This window comes from Coenobita brevimanus, chromosome 99 (genome assembly GCF_032717465.1).
Source record: "Coenobita brevimanus isolate Jiangsu-jjx chromosome 99, ASM3271746v2, whole genome shotgun sequence".
Taxonomy (NCBI): domain Eukaryota; kingdom Metazoa; phylum Arthropoda; class Malacostraca; order Decapoda; family Coenobitidae; genus Coenobita; species Coenobita brevimanus.
The window spans coordinates 19,141,742-19,162,998 of record NC_137052.1 but is presented as its reverse complement, the minus strand read 5'-3'; the positions used below and the strand labels follow the sequence as shown (position 1 = coordinate 19,162,998).

Sequence of the window (21,257 nt, the reverse complement as noted above, 5' to 3'; positions counted from 1 at the left end):
AGGTATATACAGTAATACCTCATGTTTGGATGCATTTTACTTCGATGCCTCGTTTTTTGTGCAAGAAAAAAGTTTGAGTTGTCTCACAATTTGCGAATTTCCCTATAATTTGATGCTCCCAGCCGGGAGCCAACACTCAGCAGACGATGCGTACCTATGCTCAGTCTAGGCACTGTCCATTCTTCTATGCAACAGTTTTCCATGATCTTTACACAGCAGGTCCAGCAGGGCAGTAGACACATGTGAGTTTGTTATTGTTTAAGATCGTAATATACGATCTTCAGCTGTGTCGTGAATACACAGCAGGTCCAGCTGGGCAGTAGACACACATGAGTTTGTTATTGTTTGCTATCGTAACGTACGATCTTCATCCGTGTTGTGCTACTATTTCTTAACAAAGAATCGTTACATGTTTCTCATAACACTATTTATTTTTGTTTTGATGGACAAATACCTGAAGTGGATGTAAAATAAAGCTTATCGATATTTAAGGAAGGAAAGAATAATAACTGTCCCAATACAGAGATGGTTGACTCAGGCCTCCAATTTTTTATTCGGTTTGACTACTGTATATTACAGCTTCTCTTCTCGTAGCAGTGAGTAAAATAATGTTGTTATAATTTCTCCCTTCCTTTTAGTGACAAAGAGGGCACATAAAATGACCGGGCTTTAGTTGACCTACTTTGATGTTGAAAATTAAATAATCTGGTGAAAAGTGGCAGCCTTTTCTTGGTTAGTGACATTGGGAACTATCCCATCCACTCTCAACACACCTTCACTTGCCAGTCAAGCCAGTCTTCACTTTATTTCTGGTAAGGATTTTTGGTATTGCTGCTCTTTATAACAGTTTTAATGTCTTTTCAGGTACAATTTTATTGTGTTATGCTGTTTTAACACTAGTAAACACTCTTCATTTAATTTTGGATAGGGCCTGTTTGGTGTTATATTACTTTCTGATAGGCTAGGTACATGTCCCACCGGAACGCTCCTCTATTTTTCCCATTGATTCTTAACTTCACAATTCGACGTTTCACGTTTCGCAGGGTTTTGGCGGAACGTCCAATCCGCGAAAAACGAGAATTTACGGTTGATGTATAGATAGATCACTCCATTGTTTTTCATTTTCAGATATTCCCACTTACTGGTTTTTACTATTACTGTTATTATTCTTATTATTATTGTTATTAGTATGAGGTAGGTGGAGGCACTCACCATCCACTCACTCGACGTAGTGCTGCTCTCGGGTGACTCGTTTCCTCCCTTCCTTCCATGTTTCCTTTCTCCTCTTCTGACTGTCTTTTCTTCTTTCATTCCTCTTCTTTTTTTGGGTGACTGTACACTGAGTGACAAGCCTGAATGACAGGCCAATTGGTTTCTTGTACACCAGGAAACCATTTACTATGCTGGGTGGTAACTGTATAACCAAACTAAGGTGCCTGGTGGTTTAGTGGGTAATTAAGGCACTCCAGCTGGGTTGAACCTGTGTAGGTTTATATCCAAGGGGTGGTTGAGGTTTATTGCTCACATAATGCCACTCAGGGATGAGTGAGGCTGGTCACTCTCATTCTAAATGTCAGGACCAACTTGCCTAGGCCTGGCTTCTACGCTCCTCATGGGCAGTGTAGGATTGGATGATGATAAGATGATTATTGTTGTTGTTATTATTATTATTATTATTATTATTATCCATCCATCCATCATCCAATCCTACGTTGCCCCATGAGGAGCGTAGGAGCCCGGGACTAGGCAGTTGGTCCTGACATTTAAGATGAGAGTGACCAACCTCACTCATCCCTGATATTATTATTATGATTATGATTATTATGATTATGATGATGATGATTATTATTATTATTAGGTTATGCATTCAGATTACCCATCAAAATCCCCCACTCATTTTGGTTACACCAGTCCAAGCTTATATCTTTTTATCTGTCCACTTTATTTTTTCCTTTCCCACTGCCCTATCATCAGTCCATATGGATATACAGTACATACACCCATACTTGTAGTTCTAATTCCATTGTAACCCAAGCATTTTTTTTTTTTTTCATCTCCTGTATTTCTGCGTACACACCAGCCTCACTCCCTTTCACCTGTGTTTCATCTATTATCATCCTCATCACCATTATAATCTAAACAGTTTTGCTCTCTTCATTTAGAAATGGGAGATAGAATAAGGGTGATGATGATGGTGATGTAAATAAACCTTGTTGGCATTTAATAACATTTGTTAACATAAGCATTGTATCTTTTCATGCATGCACATTCTGCTCCTCAGACCCTGAAGGTGAGTCACCGTTTTATATTTTTCTTACTGTTTGTTGATTTTGATAGCAAAACAAAATGTCATGAATGAAATATGTCTGATACAATATTTCTCAGTTTTATTGCAGTTATATCGATATTCCTAAGTTTGTGTTCATTTGTTATTTGCCATTCTACTTTCATGACCAATGGCCTTTAGAGGGAGCGGAAGAAGGTAAATAGGAAACATGGCACAATAAAGAATGCAACACCATAGTAATCTAGCAACAGTATCACTTTCTTTGCAAAACTTCTCTTTGGGTATTAAATTGTAGCTTCCCTTTCCCCCATACCTGGATATGTGTACCTTTGAAGGCACAGGAAGACTCTGGATGCTCTTTGAAAACTTGTACACCAAGCCCGATACTCTCGTCAGCATAGAAGACTTTGTGGTACCTCTTCCTTACCAGTTTATTTAGCAAGCAGTGCCTTAATATTCCTTTGTATATGTCTTTGCAGTATGGACATAGATTATTAACATATATCAGTAGGAGAATAGTAGTGTGGTATCTGCAGTAGTAAAATGGTAGGGAAGAGATGCTAGAGGAACTACTAAGCTCACAAGAATATGACCCCAGCTCTTAGTTGATCCAGTTTCATAAGAGATGGAAGAATGGTTACCCACAAAACCAAAGGCAGCCTGTAATACCCTTTTATCAGTTCTAAAATGCAGAATGTGCCTTGCAGGTTAGCATGTTCCTTTTCAATGTTTTCATAAATGAAATCATTGTTTCAAGCTGCACCTCCTTTTTTTTTTTTTTTTTTTTTTTTTTAATCACATTTTTATTTCAGTATTATTTTAAGTTGCCATATCATACCATAGCAGCTCTTGGCAGGGAGAAGTCATGAAGTAATGGTACATTGAAATTAGCTATGGTGTATTACAGTACATTCTCCATTACATTTGCTTCCATTGCTTTGCCAGATCTTCCTGTCCAGTATCATAAATCACATATCTCAGAAACTGTAAACTTTTAAAAAGTGGTGAGCTAAAGTTAAAAACTGAATTGTAGGTTCCTCTGATTATTCCCTAACTGACTGTCGTTGTGGCACCAAGAGTTTGTTTTGAAAGTATTGTACATTCATTTTCATGTGTGAGAATAAGCCAGATTTTGATTAAGTATTACAGTAAAGTAATCAATTATTATTTTGTGATGTGACGCAGTTTTTCAGGTGTTGTTATAATGTTGCCTCTAAATGGCAATTGAGGGAATTGAATAATGGCCCTCTAGCTGTAAAATCCCAGTACAGCCTGTACATTTGTTGGCTCATGACATGAATGTATTCTGATAGTGATACTTGATGTCACCATGGACTGACCTTTTAGTGCTGCTTTTGCTTTTTATGTTAGATTGATGTGTACCTGATGGTATATGGCACAATATGGGCTAATGACTGATTATGAAGTTCCTAGTAATTACTTGTTTAGCCTTACAATCCAATGATGCATTTTTTGTATTGTTGTTACTACCCCAAGACAATTGTATTAAGCTTATGAGAGACATTTAGAAATGGAGGAAATATATATTGCCTTCAGTAACCCCTTCAGTTCAAGAGGTCTCCCAGGTTGAATAAAATTGTCTGGAGATAGCAAGAGTTAATTGAAAAATGTGTCATGGGATTGAATAGGTTTTAGTTTTCTTTCTTGTAGAAATGGGTTGAAATATTGATTTTATATGCTTTACATACATGGTACATCAGTTTAAACAAATTGATTGATATGCAAAAGTGTCTCTTTTTTATACTTTGAGAAGTGTAGACAGATGAAACTGAAATGAGTGTAATGTCTCAGCCATCATTATGTGCCAGTATTTATGGTATTCTGGGTAAATGTCATCTTTCTTTGACATTATCAGCTATTTTGATTTTCATGATACCAGACACACTGTACATAATCATTATTTTGCTTTAGTACTTTTACAGTAAATACAGTATTACCATACACAGCTTAAGAATAATGCATTAATTACTCCTGTATGCCGTTTTTGAAAACTTAAAACATCCATTGCCCAGTCTAACTTTTCCATTAAAAAAAGTCCATGTGATTATATACCATTCACATCTGGTATTGTGAACTCATACCAACCTCATATCGTAGATATTAGACCAAGTACAGTCCCTGTAATGTAATAATCAGTTAGTTTGACCATGCCTCCTGTAAACATTAGTTGTTGCCTTAATAATGTAGCTGTGTAAAATATTTAGTAATGCAAGAGGAGTCTAATTCCAGACAGTTACCACTTTCAGACCCCAGTGACTCTCAACTGAATAAAATCGTCTGACTTTAGCTAGATTAGAAAATTAGAGCTCTTCTGACCATCAGAGGGATTAATGATGACAGTACCAACACTTTCAGATGTCTGTGTCTCCCTCTTATCTGAGTATAGTAGTCTGACTTTGCATGGAATAAATACTAGAGTTGTCCCAGCCATGAAAGTGTTAAGTACAAGTGGATAAATGTGCATCAGTTGAAAGTGATGGTGGTGAAAAGTTTTGTATGACTGGAGAGTGACACAGTGAAGTGTTTTATGTACTGATTTATTATACTGTAGTATTGCTACCTTCAGCTTGGAAGAGATGTCTTGTATTGTAGTGGGAGGATCAGGAAAGGCTTCGTGTATATCCTGCTGTTCAAAAAGTCTCATACAAGCCAAATTTAATTGTCAGGAGATAACAAGAAGAAAAAGACTGTGTAATTGAAATGAAGGTGTTAAGAGGGAGTGGTGTTGAGTGGAGAATGTCATTGGTTTTGAAGACTACCAAGTGCAGTAAATCCTCATTATGTGTTGGGAATGTGTTCCAGTATATCATTTTTTTTTTTTTTCTTTGTAACTAGCAGTGTAAGTTGCAGGAAATTAGTTAGTCAGCATCATAGGTAGTGGGACTCTTATAAGTGTCTTTTTGTCAGTTACTGTGGACCTAATTGCCCCCCCCCCCCCCCCCCCCAAAAAAAAAAAGGGGGGGGGGCAACTAACAATGAGGACTTTATGGTGGTGATTTGAGAACTTAATGTCCTCGGCCCTAAGGGACTCTCCCAACCTGACCAAAATGGTATTGTGCTCTCAGAGTAAAAGACACCCTTAAGTTGTAAGAGTCAGTAATGTCTTATAATTTCTATCTTGCAATGCTTCAGGTGATGAAGTAGGAAGCTGGTTGTAGGAGTAGTGGATTGTGAGTGTTACGAAATACAAGTTGTAATTGAGGGTGCGAAAGTGGATGTATGTGGAATAACTGAAACAAAATGGAGAGGAGAAAGTGTGAGAGAATGGGAGTATGGATGGGGTATATGTGCAGGAGTAGGTGAGAATGAGAGGGCAAAGGAAGGAGTATGTATAGATGTGAGTAAAAGATGGAAGAAGAGCATAAGATGGTATGGATCAGTTGGGTCAAGGATTGTGTGGGTAAAGTTGAAAGTTGGAATACAAATGTGGGTGATTGTGTGTGTGTATGCGCCAACGCAAGATTATGCTAGAAGAGTGAGAGAAGAGTTCTGGACAAATGTAGAAGTGTGTATGGAAAAGTTTGGAAGGAATGAGAGAGTGTTTTTGATCGGTGATATGAATGGTAAAGTTGGGAATGTAAAGGTGGATGGAATAGTTGGTGAGTGGGGTGTGCCTGCTGAGATAGATGAGAATGGGAGTGCGTTAGTGGACATTTGTGCTGGGAGGGGGTTGGTGATAGCCAATACTCTCTTCAGGCATAAAATGATCCACAGGTATACATGGTGAGTGATGAGAAGGGTGGGTGGTGAACTGAATGAAAGGAAGGCAGTGATTGATTATGTGTGTGTGGATGAAAGGATGCGAAGATGTGTAATGGATGCAAGAGCTTATAGAGGTTGGGGGAGTGGACTTTCTGACCACTACTTGGTGGTGGCCAGAATTAGGATTCAAGTAAGATAGAGGAATAGAAGAAGGGAAAGACGAGAGGAAGGAGAGTGGAAAGGTTACAAGAGGATGAGAAAGAGGCAGAGTATAAGAGAGAAGTGGAGGAACGATTGGGCAAATATGAATTGGAGCAGATGGGGGACGTGGAAGATGTGTGTAGGATATTTACAGAAGAAACATGCGCAGCATGTGATGTGGTGTGTGGAAGTAAGAGAAGACGGAGGGGGATGCAAGGAACAGCGTGGTGGACTGAAGAGGTGAGACAGGCTGTGGCACAAAAGAAGAAAGCATACAATGAGTGGATGAGAAATAGGGGTGTGGAAGAAGTTGAGAGGCGGAAGAGAGAGTTATATGTAGAAAGAAAGAGAGAGATGAAAAGATTAGTAAGAAGAGAGTGGATGAGGAATTTGGAAGGAATTTGAGTGTAAAGTGGAGGGACTGTAAGAAAATGTTCTGGAAAGAGGTGAAAAGAGTAAGACAGGGTGGAAGTGAAGTTAGCAGGGGAGTGAAAGATAAAAATGGTAGATTACTAGTGGAGAATGGAGAAGAAGTGAGCAGATGAGCACATTAAGGAATTGTTGAACATACAGGATGGAAGTAATGCGAGTATAAGTGGCTGGGGAATGGCTGGGAGAAGGAGGGAGGTGAGAAGACAGGAAGAAATCAGTAGGATAGAAGTTGTGGAAGCAATGAAGAAAGTTAAATCGGGGAAAGCCCCAGGAATTGATGGAGTGTGTGGTGAAATGCTGAAGCAAGAGGGAGAGATAGTAGTAGAATGGATGTGGAAGATGTGCAGATTGGCCTGGGAGGAAGGTAGAGTCCCGGAGGATTGGAAGTCAGGTATAATTATTCCCTTGTACAAACGAAAAGGGGAATAAGAAGTGTGTGGTAATCATAGGGGCATTTGTCTTCTTAGTATAATAGGAAAAGTGTATTGTAGGATACTTATTGACAGAGTTAGAGAAAGAACAGAGAAATTAGTTGGAGAAGAACAGGGAGGCTTTAGGAAGGGAAGAGGTTGTGTAGATCAGATATTCATTGTTAGATCTTTCGTGGAAAAGTTTCTAGAGAAGGGAAAGAAGTTGTATGCGGCTTTCATGGATTTGAAGAAAGCATATGACAGGGTGGATAGACAAGGATGGTGGAAAGTGTTAAGAATATATGGAGTAGATGGAAAGTTGTTGAATGCTGTGAAGATATGTACGATGGTGCTAGGGCTGCAGTGCGTGTGGATGGTGAACTAAGTGAATTTTTCTCTTTGAAAGTTGGGTTGAAACAGGGATGTGTCATGTCTCCATGGTTGTTCAATCTGTACATGGATGGGGTAATAAAAGAGGTACAAGGTAGGGTAGTGGATGTTGGAGTGGCCCTGGTGAGAGAGGATAGTGTTTGGAAACTCCCTGTACTGTTGTTTGCAGATGATACTGTGTTGCTGAGTGAAGACGAAGGGGAGCTGCAAGGCTTGGTGGATGAGTTTGGGAGAGTGTGTAAGAAACGGAATCTAAAGGTGAATGTAGGGAAGAGTAAAGTGATGGTCTTTGAGAGAGGTGAAGTCAGTAAATGTACAGCAAGCTTGGATGGTGAGGAATTGGAAAATGTGAGTACGTTTAAGTACTTGGGTAGTGTGATGAGTAAGGATGGAGGTTTGGAGGGTGAAGTGCTTGAAAGGGTACAGCAGGGTTGCTGGTTCTTTGAAAGCAGTGATAAGAAACAGGGAAGTGAGCATGGAAGTGAAAAAGTTACTACATGACAGTATTGTGATACCAACTCTAACGTATGGAAGTGAAGCTTGGACGTTGTTGGAAGGACACAAGTCAAGAGTGAGAGCCGTGGAAATGAGTTATTTAAGAGGAGCCTGTGGAGTCACATGGAGAGACAGGCTGACGAATGAGGATATAAAGGAGCGTTGTGGTGTGGATGTGGATTTGATAGGAAGCGTTATGAGGAACACACTGAGGTGGTTTGGCCATGTGGAGAGGATGGAGGGTGAAAGACTGACGAAGAGAGTGTATGTGAATGAGGTGGAGGGGGGAAGAGGGAAGGGGAGGCCGAGGATGAGATGGAGGGATGGGGTGGAGAGGTATATGAGAGAGGGGGGTGTGAGTTGGGAGCAGGGCAGTGAAATGGCGGGGGACAGGGTGACTTGGAGGCGATTTGTTTGTGGCCACCCTAAACAGGATTGAGGCGTCTAGCAATAGATAGATAGAAGTGTAAGAAAACTAAGTTGAGAATAAGTTGTAATCCCTTTAGTCCAGTAACATACCTTATACTCTATTTTAGTCATGCTACACACATCCACATGTACTCAATCTAGGAGAGATTTTTCTAAATAATAGGGTCATATTTAGGCTTCAGTAATCCATAAGTGGTATTTCACAAGCTTGATGTTGTTGTTGCTGTTTCTTGTGGCTCATTTGTATGTGAACCTGGGGAACTGCAGGCTGATGTTGTCCTTCTGTGGTTTACCATCTCCCTTTTGGGGGACAGGGAGAGAATGGAGGGACTTTGCACAGATAAGCAGCATCCATTTATGCCAATACTACCTGGTGAATGTATCCCTCTCCAGCACCTATAACTGAACAGTGTTTTTAAATAACAGGAATATAATGGAGCAAGATGATAAGGCATTGAAGGGGTTGATGTGAACAGTGAGATAGATAGATTTATGTTATGTTGGAATTTTTAGCCCCATGGGCATGGTGGGTCTTCCTTTCTTGAATAAGATTGTCATTTAACCAGAAATCAGTGTGAGTTCTAGAACAGTAATAAAAAATTGAGTGTGTGCTTGGACATGATCAATAGGGAAGGTGCAAAAAAATAAAACAAAAAAATGTATAAAAGAGTATAAAAGTTCAGTGCAGTGGCAAAGAAGAATGTACCTAAGTGGTACACTGATGGAAAGAGTGAGCTCAAACATGCTTCCCATATTTTTTGTTGGTGAACTTGCAAGAAAAATGTGTGAATATCACAAGTGTGAAATAAGATGTACACATTTGTGCCATTGGTTTTGGGTGATCATTGCTTTGCTTGTCTGTTTATGGATGTTGATAAACTTGCATAACAATCTATCTTTTATGAATAACTTTCAGTATAAATTCAGCAGGAAAAGTTGAACGTAATGAAATGAGAATATTTGTTTTGTGTTTGTGCATGTACATAGAGCTGTGTGTTAGTGTCATAATGGTTTTGTATGATTGAAGGCAAATGTATGTAAGTTATTGCACTAGAATACAGTCAAGTCACCTAAGGCACGGCTAATTGGTTCTGGACCGAGCCCGTGCCATAGAAGACTGCTCCATACAAATAACTAAACCGATGGGAAAAATGCAGTTTGGTTCGGGACGTTCGCCCAAAATCCCCCTTTTCACCCTACTTTTCCCCTTTTTACACACACACACACACAATCAAGCGATCAGTCAAACAAAAATGACAGCCCACCTTAATCACTTCCTGTGTCGGTCCAAGTCATCTCCAAGACCAAAACAAACACTATCACACCAATACAGGCAGCATTACTCACTTACAGTAAATCGTTGCAACAACACAAAAATCACACTTGCATAATGTTGGCCTGGTGCTACACGATGTATATTGTAGTACAGTGCTTGGCTGAGAGGTGACGATAGCCGGGGGGCACACGTGAACGAGTGGAAGAGACAGGGCTTTGAAGGGGTGGCGGGTCTGTGAAACCGAACCAAAACAATGCTCTGCATGCCAGGGTCACCATCTTGCCTGACATGAGCGACAGTTGCCTTGCATGCGCCTGGCACGTCATATGAAATTTTCCAATGACAGTATCGTTATAGTGGGAAATTCATCGTAAACTGGATTTTGGGTTGTAACTTTTTTGTTATAGTTGTAGTGAATTATCATATACCGGTTCAATGTATAACGAGTAGTGACTGTATTGTACGTACCTGACTCCGACGATGATAGTACTTAAGTGGAAGGGGTAGAGTTGGGGGTTCCGAGGCAAGAGACGCATTTCAAACCTTGCTGCGCCTGCGCCATAGGTATAGTTTATGCGTGTAGTTTGTTTTTGGGGGGTCTGGCACCTTGCCGTGTCATAGAAAACCGTGCCATAGAAGCATGCGCCATAGGCGACTTGACTGTATAATCAGCTTTAATAGTTTGTGTATGTTTATGGCTGGGGACAAGTCAGATTGATATATCTTCATATTGTAAATTCTGTATAGGTACTTCATTGTATTTCAAATAACTTATGAATGATTAGTTAACATAAAAAAACTTATTTTGTCATTCTGAGTATTTTAAGTTAAAGCTTCTTTTTTAATCATCACTTACATGCAATTTAAAGTGCACTTCAGCAGTCAGTGTAGGAGTAAGATCCAAGATACTAATGTGTTTTGTGCAGTAAGATGAAAATCCAGTATCAGCAATAACCACAGTAGGGATGAAATGCTAAAATCTCCATAATCCAGTTACTCATGGAGCATGTTCATGAACTTTGCTCTCTCTTTCTTCCTCCACCCCACCAGCTGGTCACCATGAAGAGGTTGAGGAGGAAGAGCATGGGTGGATTGAGGGTGTAGCCATCCTGATCTCAGTAGTGGTGGTTGTGTTGGTTACTGCCTTTAATGACTACACCAAGGAGAAGCAGTTCCGGGGCCTCCAGAGCCGCATTGAGGGGGAGCACAAATTCACTGTTATCAGGAGTGGCGAGGTCCAGCAAATTGGTGTGGGGGACATTGTTGTTGGGGACATTTGCCAGGTAGGTGGCATGGGTTTGTATTCTCGTCAGTATAGTAGGTTCAGAGGTGGATCCAGGAGTATTTTTAAGGTGCCACCCATATCATGTCACAATGTAATGAGGTATAGCACCCCATTTCTCTTAGCCAGTTAGGTGTTGTTTGTCACCCAAGGATGATTTGTATCATATTTATTTTGGAAAAGTAATCATATTATAGTTGTTGTTGATCAACCCCTGTCTGACTGGCTGAGCAGATCAAAGAACTGCAGACAAGCAGCCACCTCTGCAGGGCTGTCCCGAGCAGCGAGGCAATGTTCCCTTGCAGCTGACAATGCTTTGCCACAGGGCACAGGGAAAAGTATTGAGATTTGGTTCCTGGATGGATGGCATATTTGCGTCTGTCCATCCGATTAACAGGGCACCATAGTAGTCTCTGTTCCACCCTGTTGTTGTAATTGTACTATGCCAGTCTGTCTAACTTAGCAGACCCAACTCTGCAGGCAGGTAACTGTAAATTTGGTTATATGGTTACCACCCAGTGCTGTTAATGGTTTCCTGGGTTACAGGAACCATTAGGCTTGCTGCTTAGTGTAGAAACACTTGAAATGGAAAGAAGAGTAACAAAAAGTGACAAGAAGGAAAATGAGAAGTAGGAAGAGAGGAGGGCAGACACAAGATATAATGAGAAAAGGGAAAGAAGTAGACAGCACTACATCAAGTGAGTAGATGATGGCTACCTTCAGCTACCAAAATCATATTACCATAAGCAGTAAAAGATCCAGTCTGTATTATGTAAAGTACTCTGTGGTAATATTGATGTGATAAACAAGTGTTCTTGGCTGGGCAGCATGGGCAACACCTTATACACCCATGAGGTTTTCTTGTATCTCTTCTCTAGGTTATGTTTATGAAGGCCTTGTAGTTTTAATAACAGTACTAGATGTCATATACATGATGGTATATAACTAATGATATTCACTGGGCTAGTAAGATTCATTGAATGTACAGTATCTACTGAATATTTTGTCAATTTAGAATCTTATGAAAAGATGAAATCCAGTAGATAATTTGTCTTATTCATATATAAAGGCTCCAACATGCAACGACTTTGGTCACATTACAGTGGCTCTCCACACTGCTGTATCTCTGGCAGCCTCCCTATTCAGTCCCATATCCCTGAGGTTCGATGATTTCATCTCAGGTCTTTTTTGATCTGCCTTTCACAACCCTACCCTTCATATTTGCACCTACCTTCCGCAGTCAGTTTCTATCTTCTGTCCTTTCAGCATTCCTAGACCACCTCAGTTTATCCCTGCTTATTACAGCACAAATACATATAAGTCCCATCTTTCCTCGCAACTCTTCAGTCGCAGTCCTAACCCTCATTGGTGTCTCATTCAAGGAAGTTATTCATCCATCCAATCATTATCATTTCTTTGTGTTTGAGCCCGTGAATATCTCCTTTTACTGTCCATACAGGTGGGCTCCTGGCCTTTGGCTCCTTCTTTCTTGCATTAAAAAAAAAAAAAAAAATACACTTCTAACACCTGCCACATACAAGGACTCCATGCCATGGAACCATGGAGGGAGAGCCCTCTCAGTATCAGGAGAGGCAACAGCTCCCTGAACTTCCTACAACTATTCCTTACCCAAGCTACAGAGCTAGCTCCAGTCCCATCTCTAGCACATAACATATCCCCCAAGTAGCAGAGCTGCTCTACACACTGAAAAGACATTCCAGCAAGAACAAACCTTTCATGCCGCTCACTCATCATGCTCTCCTGAACACACCGCATGCACAAAAACAGCATTATTTTGCATCCTGCCTCTTATATACCTACATCTCTTATTCATCCACATATAAAAAACACTGCACAAGTTGGAGTTTTTTTCTACACCCTTGTGGCAAACTGCATAAGGCCATATTCCCTTTGACTTGACAGTATATCCAACTGCCTGTCAAGATCAAATGGAGGGCCATGTGCTGGCATTTTGATGTCTGTTTCCAGTAATATAGATTTGTTGCTGTATAAAACATCAGATTTTATTTTCTTTCAGATCAAGTATGGTGACCTGCTACCAACAGATGGAATTTTGATACAAAGTAATGACCTGAAGATTGACGAATCCTCCTTAACAGGAGAATCAGATCATGTTAAAAAAGGGGTGGAAATTGATCCAATGGTGCTCTCAGGTATGTTGATAAGCATATTCAGTTAGTATCTTCCTCATCTTTCTTCCACTAGGATAATGTTGTGCTACTTTTTTCCCATACATTTGGTGGTTGTCATTTTCCTACATTATATATCCATAAGTGGTCTGTCATAATTTTATGTTAGTATACGGATGTGGACCTGCCCATTACAGTCCTAAAATTGCAAGCAGTCTTGTTCCTGGTCTAGCACAGAAGGGAGGGAGATTGTTATACATAAGGGATGTGTCGTAAAATATGGCAACTTTTTACACACGGTTGTTTCTGTAAATTGGGGGAAAATTGACTTATCAACATAGGTAAGAATAAAAGTATAATTGGCAATTTTTCTTTAATTTACCAAGAACCTAGTAGCAAAAAGAATGTAAAAAAGTTGACATGAAGACTTCCTGTACTTTTGTAGGGACACATGTGATGGAGGGGAGTGGGAAGATAGTGGTGACGGCGGTGGGTGTCAACTCCCAGGCGGGCATCATCTTCACACTCTTGGGTGCTGCCGCTGATGAGGAGGAGGTTGAGGCAAAGAAACGCAAGAAAGGTATGAACATCCTTTACTGCCTCACTAAGTTACTGCGTTTGCATCTTCCCACCTGCCCTCACCTTCCAAAATCTGCCCTCAAGCTGCTCACGAACCCCTCCCTCCTACCCACCCCTATTCCTCATTGCCCATTGAGAGTTGCTCTTCCCTCCCTCTCCTTACAACCTGGCTTGGAGAAGTTTTTCTCAAGCCATTTCCTGCAGTGAACACATGAATGACAAGCTTAAACCAAAATCTTATAAAGAGTTGTGTTTTTTTAATATCTGTGGCTACCACTTACTGTTCAAAGTGTACTAAGGGAAAGTTTGCATGAGTTTCATTGTACTCAGGTAGTGTCACGTGCATCTGTTATGATGCATTGAAATTATTCCTTGTACAGTCGTATGAAATTTTTCAGTAGCTTCTGTGTATATGAATTTTGCAGGAAAGTGCCTGTTAGGATTTTACTTACAATGAAGCTCAGGTCCATTAATTTTTTCCTGTGTATGGAGCAGCCAAATGATGATGAATCACTGTTCATCCCTGTTAATCTTTAATATTATTCTCATATATAAAACCTCTTTTACACATTCTATAGAACTAGGTGCTCACCTTATTATATATATATATATATATATATATATATATATATATATATATATAAAAATATATACTGTATATATATACAGGGTGCAATGAGACGCATGACAAAAACTTACACCAATGATCTGTCATGCAATTTTGAGTATATTTTGTTCTATTACATATGCTCTGTGACCCCAGTTCAGTACCCAACATTCGGCTGTTTAAATGTAAAAGTTTCGTGGCTGGCATGTGCCACTGGGTGAGAACTTCACAGGGCGATGGTAGACGAGTATTATTAGCTTATACTGTACTGTACATGAAAATTCCATATCCTATCAGAACACGTGAGTTTTAAGAAGAAACTTTACATAGTCTATTGATTCTTTAACATCGTCATGCATTCCTGCAATTCTTTTGCACAAATCGACTGTAAAGTGAGGATTAAATTCAAGTTTTATGGCTTGCGAGAGAGTAGGGAGGGAGGAGAGGGGCTGGTGTGTTGTTGCCAGTTATGTAATATTTACTTTGTAGGATATTGCTACCAGCATTATCATAACACCCACAGCTCATTCAATGGAAAAACGTTCTTGGAATGAGTGACTAGCATCCCTTTAAGTCAAGAGTAATATTATTATTCATTATAATTTTTCTGCTGCAAGTAAACGTGGCACCATTGCTTTCATATGATGTTGACATGAGAACAGTGACACAGGATTGCCAATGTAACGATTATGCATCTAGACCTATTTTTTGCTTCTACCTAGCGGCACTATTTAACATCTGGCAACATGATATCTAGCTACATTCTGGATATTACTGCCATTTTTAGGTGATATTCTAGAGATTTAATCATATTTTCTAGCGATGTTTTGCAGTATTTACTATCTAGCGACATTCTAACAAGTTTTCAGGACTAAACTAACGAGATTGATAATAAGGATTTGGCAACCCTGCATCCGCTGTCATTTGAACGGGAAAATTTGCAGGCGAGGGCGCGAGGTAAACACTTCAAATACTGTACTGTTCTCCGTGTTCAGCTGTTCACGGGGTTCAGCTTCACTTGCTCAGGAAACAGCATGCCACGTACGTACAGCAATGAAGAATATGCAGATATAGTCTGTTTTTATGGATTCTGCGATGGTAATGTCAATGCTGCAGAGGAATACAGATGGAGACACCCAATCACGCCACGTTTACTTGCAGCGGAAAAATTGTTATAAATAATATTCTTCCTGACTTAAAGGGATGCTAGTCACTCATTACAAGAACGTTTTTCCATTGAATGAGCTGTGGGTGTTATGATAATGCTGGTAGCAATATCCTACGAAGTAAACATTACATAACTGGCAACAACACACCAGCCCCTCTCCTCCCTCCCTACTCTCTCGCAAGCCATAAAACTTGAATTTAATCCTCACTTTACAGTTGATTTGTGCAAAAGAATTGCAGGAATGCATGACGATGTTAAAGAATCAATAGACTACGTAAAGTTTCTTCTTAAAACTCACGTGTACTGATAGGATATGGGATTTTCATGTACAGTACAGTATAAGCTAATAATACTCGTCTACCGTCGCCCTGTGAAGTTCTCACCCAGTGGCACATGTCAGCCACGAAACTTTTACACTTAAACAGCCGAATGTTGGGTACTGAACTGGGGTCGCAGAGCATATGTAATAGAACAAAATATACTTAAAATTGCATGATAGATCATTGGTGTAAGTTTTTGTCATACGTCGCATTACACCCTGTATATACAGAACTATATATATATATATATATATATATATATATATATATATACACACACACATATGTATATATATATATATATATATATATATATATATATATATATATATATATATATATACACACATATATATATATAACTAAAATGATCATCCTCTTACATAACTTTTGCATGTTGCACCCCCAAGTGAGAGCCAAAACTTTTTATTTATAAATGCGAATGATATAGTTCTAGGCATGTTAGTAAAGCCAGTTACTAGATTTTTTCAAAGTTACTGGATCATGCCAGTAGATAATCCACTTTTAGAGAATTAGCATAGGGATGGCAACATTTCTTTAAGATTTTCAATAAAGTTATCTAGTTGATTTATAATTTATATAGAAGTTGATATATTCAAGCAACTTATAATTTTGAATTAAGCAGTGATGTTTTGTAACACCTGAGTTCTTTCTAGCCACTGCACTACTAGCGGCTGAGTTTAGTGATTAGTAATTGAGGACTATAAGATTCCACAGTTGTAGTCAGGCTTGGTATGTCCTGGATGCTTTAGCTCAGAGTATTAAGAATACATCATTGATTCCTTACTGAGAATTTATATTTGTAGTAAATCCAAATTTACGTTAGTCATTATAGGAGGTCCTGTGATACCTTTACTTGCAGATTGATTATTAGATTCTAGTACAGGATTATAAACGTTACCTTTTATCAGTTGATACCATGAAGTCCTTCACTTCAGTGACAGATTTCTGGTTTATATTTTATTTTAGCTACCTGTAGATGATTTTGTTTGATTTAAGGATGCCCTTTGGTATTGGAATAGTTAATGAAGGTTATATTTAATCCTTCCTGTTAGGAAAAATCTCTTAAGTTGAATATAATCATCTGTAGATAGCAAGAATATAATGAAACATGTCATGGGACTGAAAGAGGTAACCTGCTATATCTATTGCAACTTCAGATAAGAATGAGGGGGATATAGATAGAAAGCTTCATGAATGTTAATTAGATGTTGGAAATCATGAATTAAAGTGAATTGTAATAGTACCTCCTTTTACGGTGCTAGAGTGTTACTGAGGTGGACTGCCGTATGAAATCTGTGCAAGAGGGCCCATTTAAGCCATTATAATGAAGCTAATGTGTTAACCAAGTGTTTGGCCAGCTCCTAACTTGCCCTATAAAATCCTCAATGCCCCCTAAATAGATTATAGATATGCTTTTTAAAGGTATGGCCTACTATATACAGGTAAAGTTGACACAAGACAAGAGACATGAAAACGACATCATTAAAAGGCCAACTGAAAACACTCAGTGACCCAGCTCTTATATAGGGATTCTAGGTGCTAGCCTGAAACCCCTTTAATTCTTAATAATACCCCTCACATTCTTGACAGAAGTCAGGATGATGGCCTTGGTGCCAGCCTAGATGTCACTGCATGGGTTCTCTGAAAGTACAGTACGACCTCCTTAAGTCAGACTAATTGGGACTGACGGTTGTCTGACTTATCTGTAAATCCAGCTTACTTGTGACCACCCTTCCCATTTGGAGAATCAAACTTTTTTGCTTTAAAAAAAATAAAGTCTGTTGAAAAAAAATCACATAATCCCTATCTGGAAGATTTTTTTTTTTCCTCACAGAATGGCTACATAATATGCAAAAACAAAAAAAGAAAAGTAAATGCAGGGTTGTTATATTATTAAAATTATACTGTAATTACAGTTAGGGTTATGCTTATACTACATTTTCATTTGTGGTAGTTCACTTTATTTCTTGAAGAGGACACTATGTGCATTCTTATCAACAGCCACACCATAACTGAATGTGGGCATTAGTTAATTTCTGACAGTCCAAAAGTCCCAAGCAAACCAAAATTGCATCTGACTTTGGGCGTTTCTAATAGAAGTCCATGTAAGGAGGTCTAACTGTAGTTCGAAGCATCCTTCTGAATTTGGCATTACTTACGGGCACCATATATGCAGAATCCATGCAGGTGAAGTCCATTTAATCAGAGGTACTATTGTATGAAGTAAGAGTACCGGTATGTCTTCTGAAGTGTATGGTTTAATATTGCTTACAACAGAAGAGGTTTTTATAAAGGTACTGTCATGGACCTCCTTGTATGACTGTAGTTCTTTCACCTGAACTTGGCAGAGATTTTCATCCTTTTGCAGCAGCATATTTTCTGTAGCTTGATGGCAGAGTATGATAATGCTATGGCTCAACATCATTTCCATATCACTGTCACGTGACTAGCGCAATGCTCTTGTGTTGTTCTATCGTTATAGTTCAGCATTCAAGGTAGTAGTATGTCAATTTTGTGCCAAGTTAAAGTGGAAAGAGTATTGCTAACCTCCCCTGACTGACAGTTGTGGCATAGCCTGTTTGGCCAGTAGTCCTCTAAACCAGAGTTCTCAAGTAATTATTAGTGTGTTTCTCTTACCTTTGCCATGTAAAAGAAAAGGAACATGCTTTATGGATTTGATTTTTATATCCATCTAGTGACTAATGATTTTTATTCCTTTTTTTTGATATCTTTTTTTGCATGTAATCCCCTGAACCAACCAACCAACCACTACTACTGTTGTTGAATCCTTCACCACCATCATCACCCATCACCGCTTGTGTGCCCCCCCTCAAAATAACAGAGGCGAAAAAGCATCGGAAAAATAAGAAGAAGGGGGATTCGGGCGAAGAGCTCATTGACACCAATCCTAGTACGACTCTTCTGGCTTATAGTATTTCACCTCCTTATCCTCTGCTGCCTTTTTGTATTTTTCTCTCCAGGATGTCTTTTGTGTTCTCTTTCTCACCCTTTTGCCACTTGCTTCATCCGTTACCTCCCCGTGACCCATCTCTTTATGCGATATGAATGTTTCTGTGTCCTTTTGTCGTTATTAAAATTTTTGGACATGTACTTTATTGTGTCCGTGTTACCTTTTTTGCATTGTATCCTTGCCAAGACAATGCTGAGTCCAATGTGTAGTAGGTGACATTATAATTTCTCTCCTGGCCTCTTTGTTCTGCAGTGTCCATGTTTGTTGGAGATTAGTCGTTGTCGTAGATAATACGTGTTCTAATGTTCTTTAGCATAAAGTGTTTTGCTGCCAATGTTACCATGTGATTCGTGTCATTGTTTTGGCAATGTTCAATACCATTAATACTTTGTCGTATTGTAAAATGGCACATTGATATTTAGTCATTCATTATATAAATATGTTAAAGATATTATTAATGCATGCCAGGTTATATTAATAAGAGAAATATAGCTTATATGGATGTTTTAGATGAATTTCCATTGTTCTTGAGGATTTATAAATTGCAGTGTAATTAAATATGAATCTTTGCAGATATTTACTGTAATACTTATTTTAATCATCAGTACATCTGTAATTGCTTTGCTTTGGAATGTTCTCATAAAGAGAGAAGTTGACCTCTTGAACTAAGGTTATATTCTAAGTGGCTTTGGTCGATTTTGTAACACCCTTTCCTTAGCACTTTGTTTTGTACGTTACACCTCAATATCCTCTTTTGTGTTATTGCTACAAACTGTGTTGGTATTAAAACAACATAAATAGCATGCAAGAGAAGGTTAAGCTGTAATATGCTAAATAAATCACTAAGGAAGGGGTGCCACGAAGCCTTTCATGCCACCTAGGATACGACTCATACTCTACCATACCTGCAATACCTGCAACTCACAATGGCTCTTTCTGCCTCCCTCTTTCCTTCCCCCCCCCCCTTCCTTAGGCAAACAAGGCGATGGTGAGGCGGGGGCGGTGACGGGAAATCTAGGGAACTCTCACCACGTGACTGCCAACTCCACCGATGCCGATGGGGACGTGCGCAACAACAAGCATCCTCAGGATCTGGAAGAGGAGGAGGCTCGGCAGGTCACCAGCAACATTGGTGGTGGTGGATCAGAGAAATCAGTCCTTCAGGCCAAACTCACCAAGCTAGCTATACAAATTGGCTATGCTGGTAATTATGAAGTGAAGTTCAAACAAAACTCACAAAGCTAGCTGTACAAATTAACTGAGCCAGTGATTATTAAATAGAGTTCTAAATCAGTCCTTTGAGCTAAATTCATGCAAACTATAGTTTAGTTATGTTAGTAATTATTCATTGGAATTGAAATCAGTCCAAGCCAAACTCACTAAGCTAGTTGTGCAAATCAGTACACAGTGCTGGTAGTTATTAAATAGAATTCCCTCTTAGGCTTTTTGTTGTGTAAGAGAGAATATGAATTTAATATGTATGTACAGTAAATCTTCCATTTACACTGCTATTTTTGGCATAAAAACTACTGTATAAAGAGAACTACGTAAATCATAAGAACCATTGTCATTGGGCGAATGTGGGGGTTGACATTTCAGAATTTTCCCAAAGTCCATATTTACCTCCACCAGACACATGCATAAAAACACACTGATTATTACTAGGCTTAATAAATATCGCATGAACAAGAATTTATGGAAATAAGTGGAATTTTAAATCATCTTGATATATGAAGTGACAGTTGTTTTGAGAGAAAGGTATCTGAGGCTGAGGGGCCAGAGCATTGGAACTTAGCAGTTCCTCTAACCCTTCAAGGGCCGAGGCTAGGCCTCAAAACCCTCAGAATCTCTCCCCACAGATTTATCACAGGCTTGTGTTAGTGAGCATTTTGGACGTCAGTACTGTATGCAAAAATAGAATGTTGGCCAGGAATTTCTCCTTGTAAACAGAATCAGAATGGGCAAGGAATATGAAAGAAAGGAGTTGCTTTGTTGATGAATGTCGTGTGGCAGAATAGAATGAAAATTTGTCAGCTCGAGATGTATGTATGTTAAGTTCAAGTTTGAGAAGGTGAAAGTGGCAGTGATTGTAGCATATGCTCTGTCTGATGACAGGAGTGAGGCAGAGAAAGACAGGTTTTTGGATGTGCTGGAAGTAGTAGTAGGAGAAATGCTCAGGAACTGTATAGTGTTTCAAATGGATGATATAAATGCTATTATCATCATCATCATCATCATCTGGACTTCCATTCCTAAAGGAGTAGCAACGTCCAGACTGTTCAGATTTGCCGACTCCAATGGGTCATGCTCCCATTCACGCATCATATAAGTCCCTAGAATCTTGGCTGTATATGATATGCCAAAAACTTTCTGCAGCTTCACATAAATGTATCTGATAGAGTCACTTCAAATGCTGTCACGTTGAAAAGGGGTGCCAAATCCCTCATCATGCACTTCTTCTCACAACATTCATCCAGCCAGCTTGACCTCTTGTCAGTCCTCTAGCCTCACCA

The 21,257-nt window shown here is 39.3% G+C and overlaps 1 protein-coding gene across 7 annotated transcripts in view; it reads left to right on the top strand.

Annotated features, from left to right (window-relative positions):
• PMCA (plasma membrane calcium-transporting ATPase 3) overlaps window positions 1-21,257 on the top strand; it is a 485,021-nt gene that overhangs the window by 287,347 nt on the left and 176,417 nt on the right. For 6 of the 7 annotated variants that reach the window (XR_013899883.1, XM_080283982.1, XM_080283980.1 and 3 more), the window contains exons 7-11: window positions 10,694-10,926; window positions 12,964-13,099; window positions 13,521-13,655; window positions 18,616-18,684; window positions 19,718-19,948. Coding sequence is in view for 6 of the 7 variants with exons in the window: in XM_080283982.1 (XP_080140108.1) it covers window positions 10,694-10,926; window positions 12,964-13,099; window positions 13,521-13,655; window positions 18,616-18,684; window positions 19,718-19,948 (804 nt within the window). In the remaining variant the exon portion in view is untranslated. The remainder of the gene's footprint in view (window positions 1-10,693; window positions 10,927-12,963; window positions 13,100-13,520; window positions 13,656-18,615; window positions 18,685-19,717; window positions 19,949-21,257) is intronic. The other variant, XM_080283977.1, reaches the window with a different exon arrangement.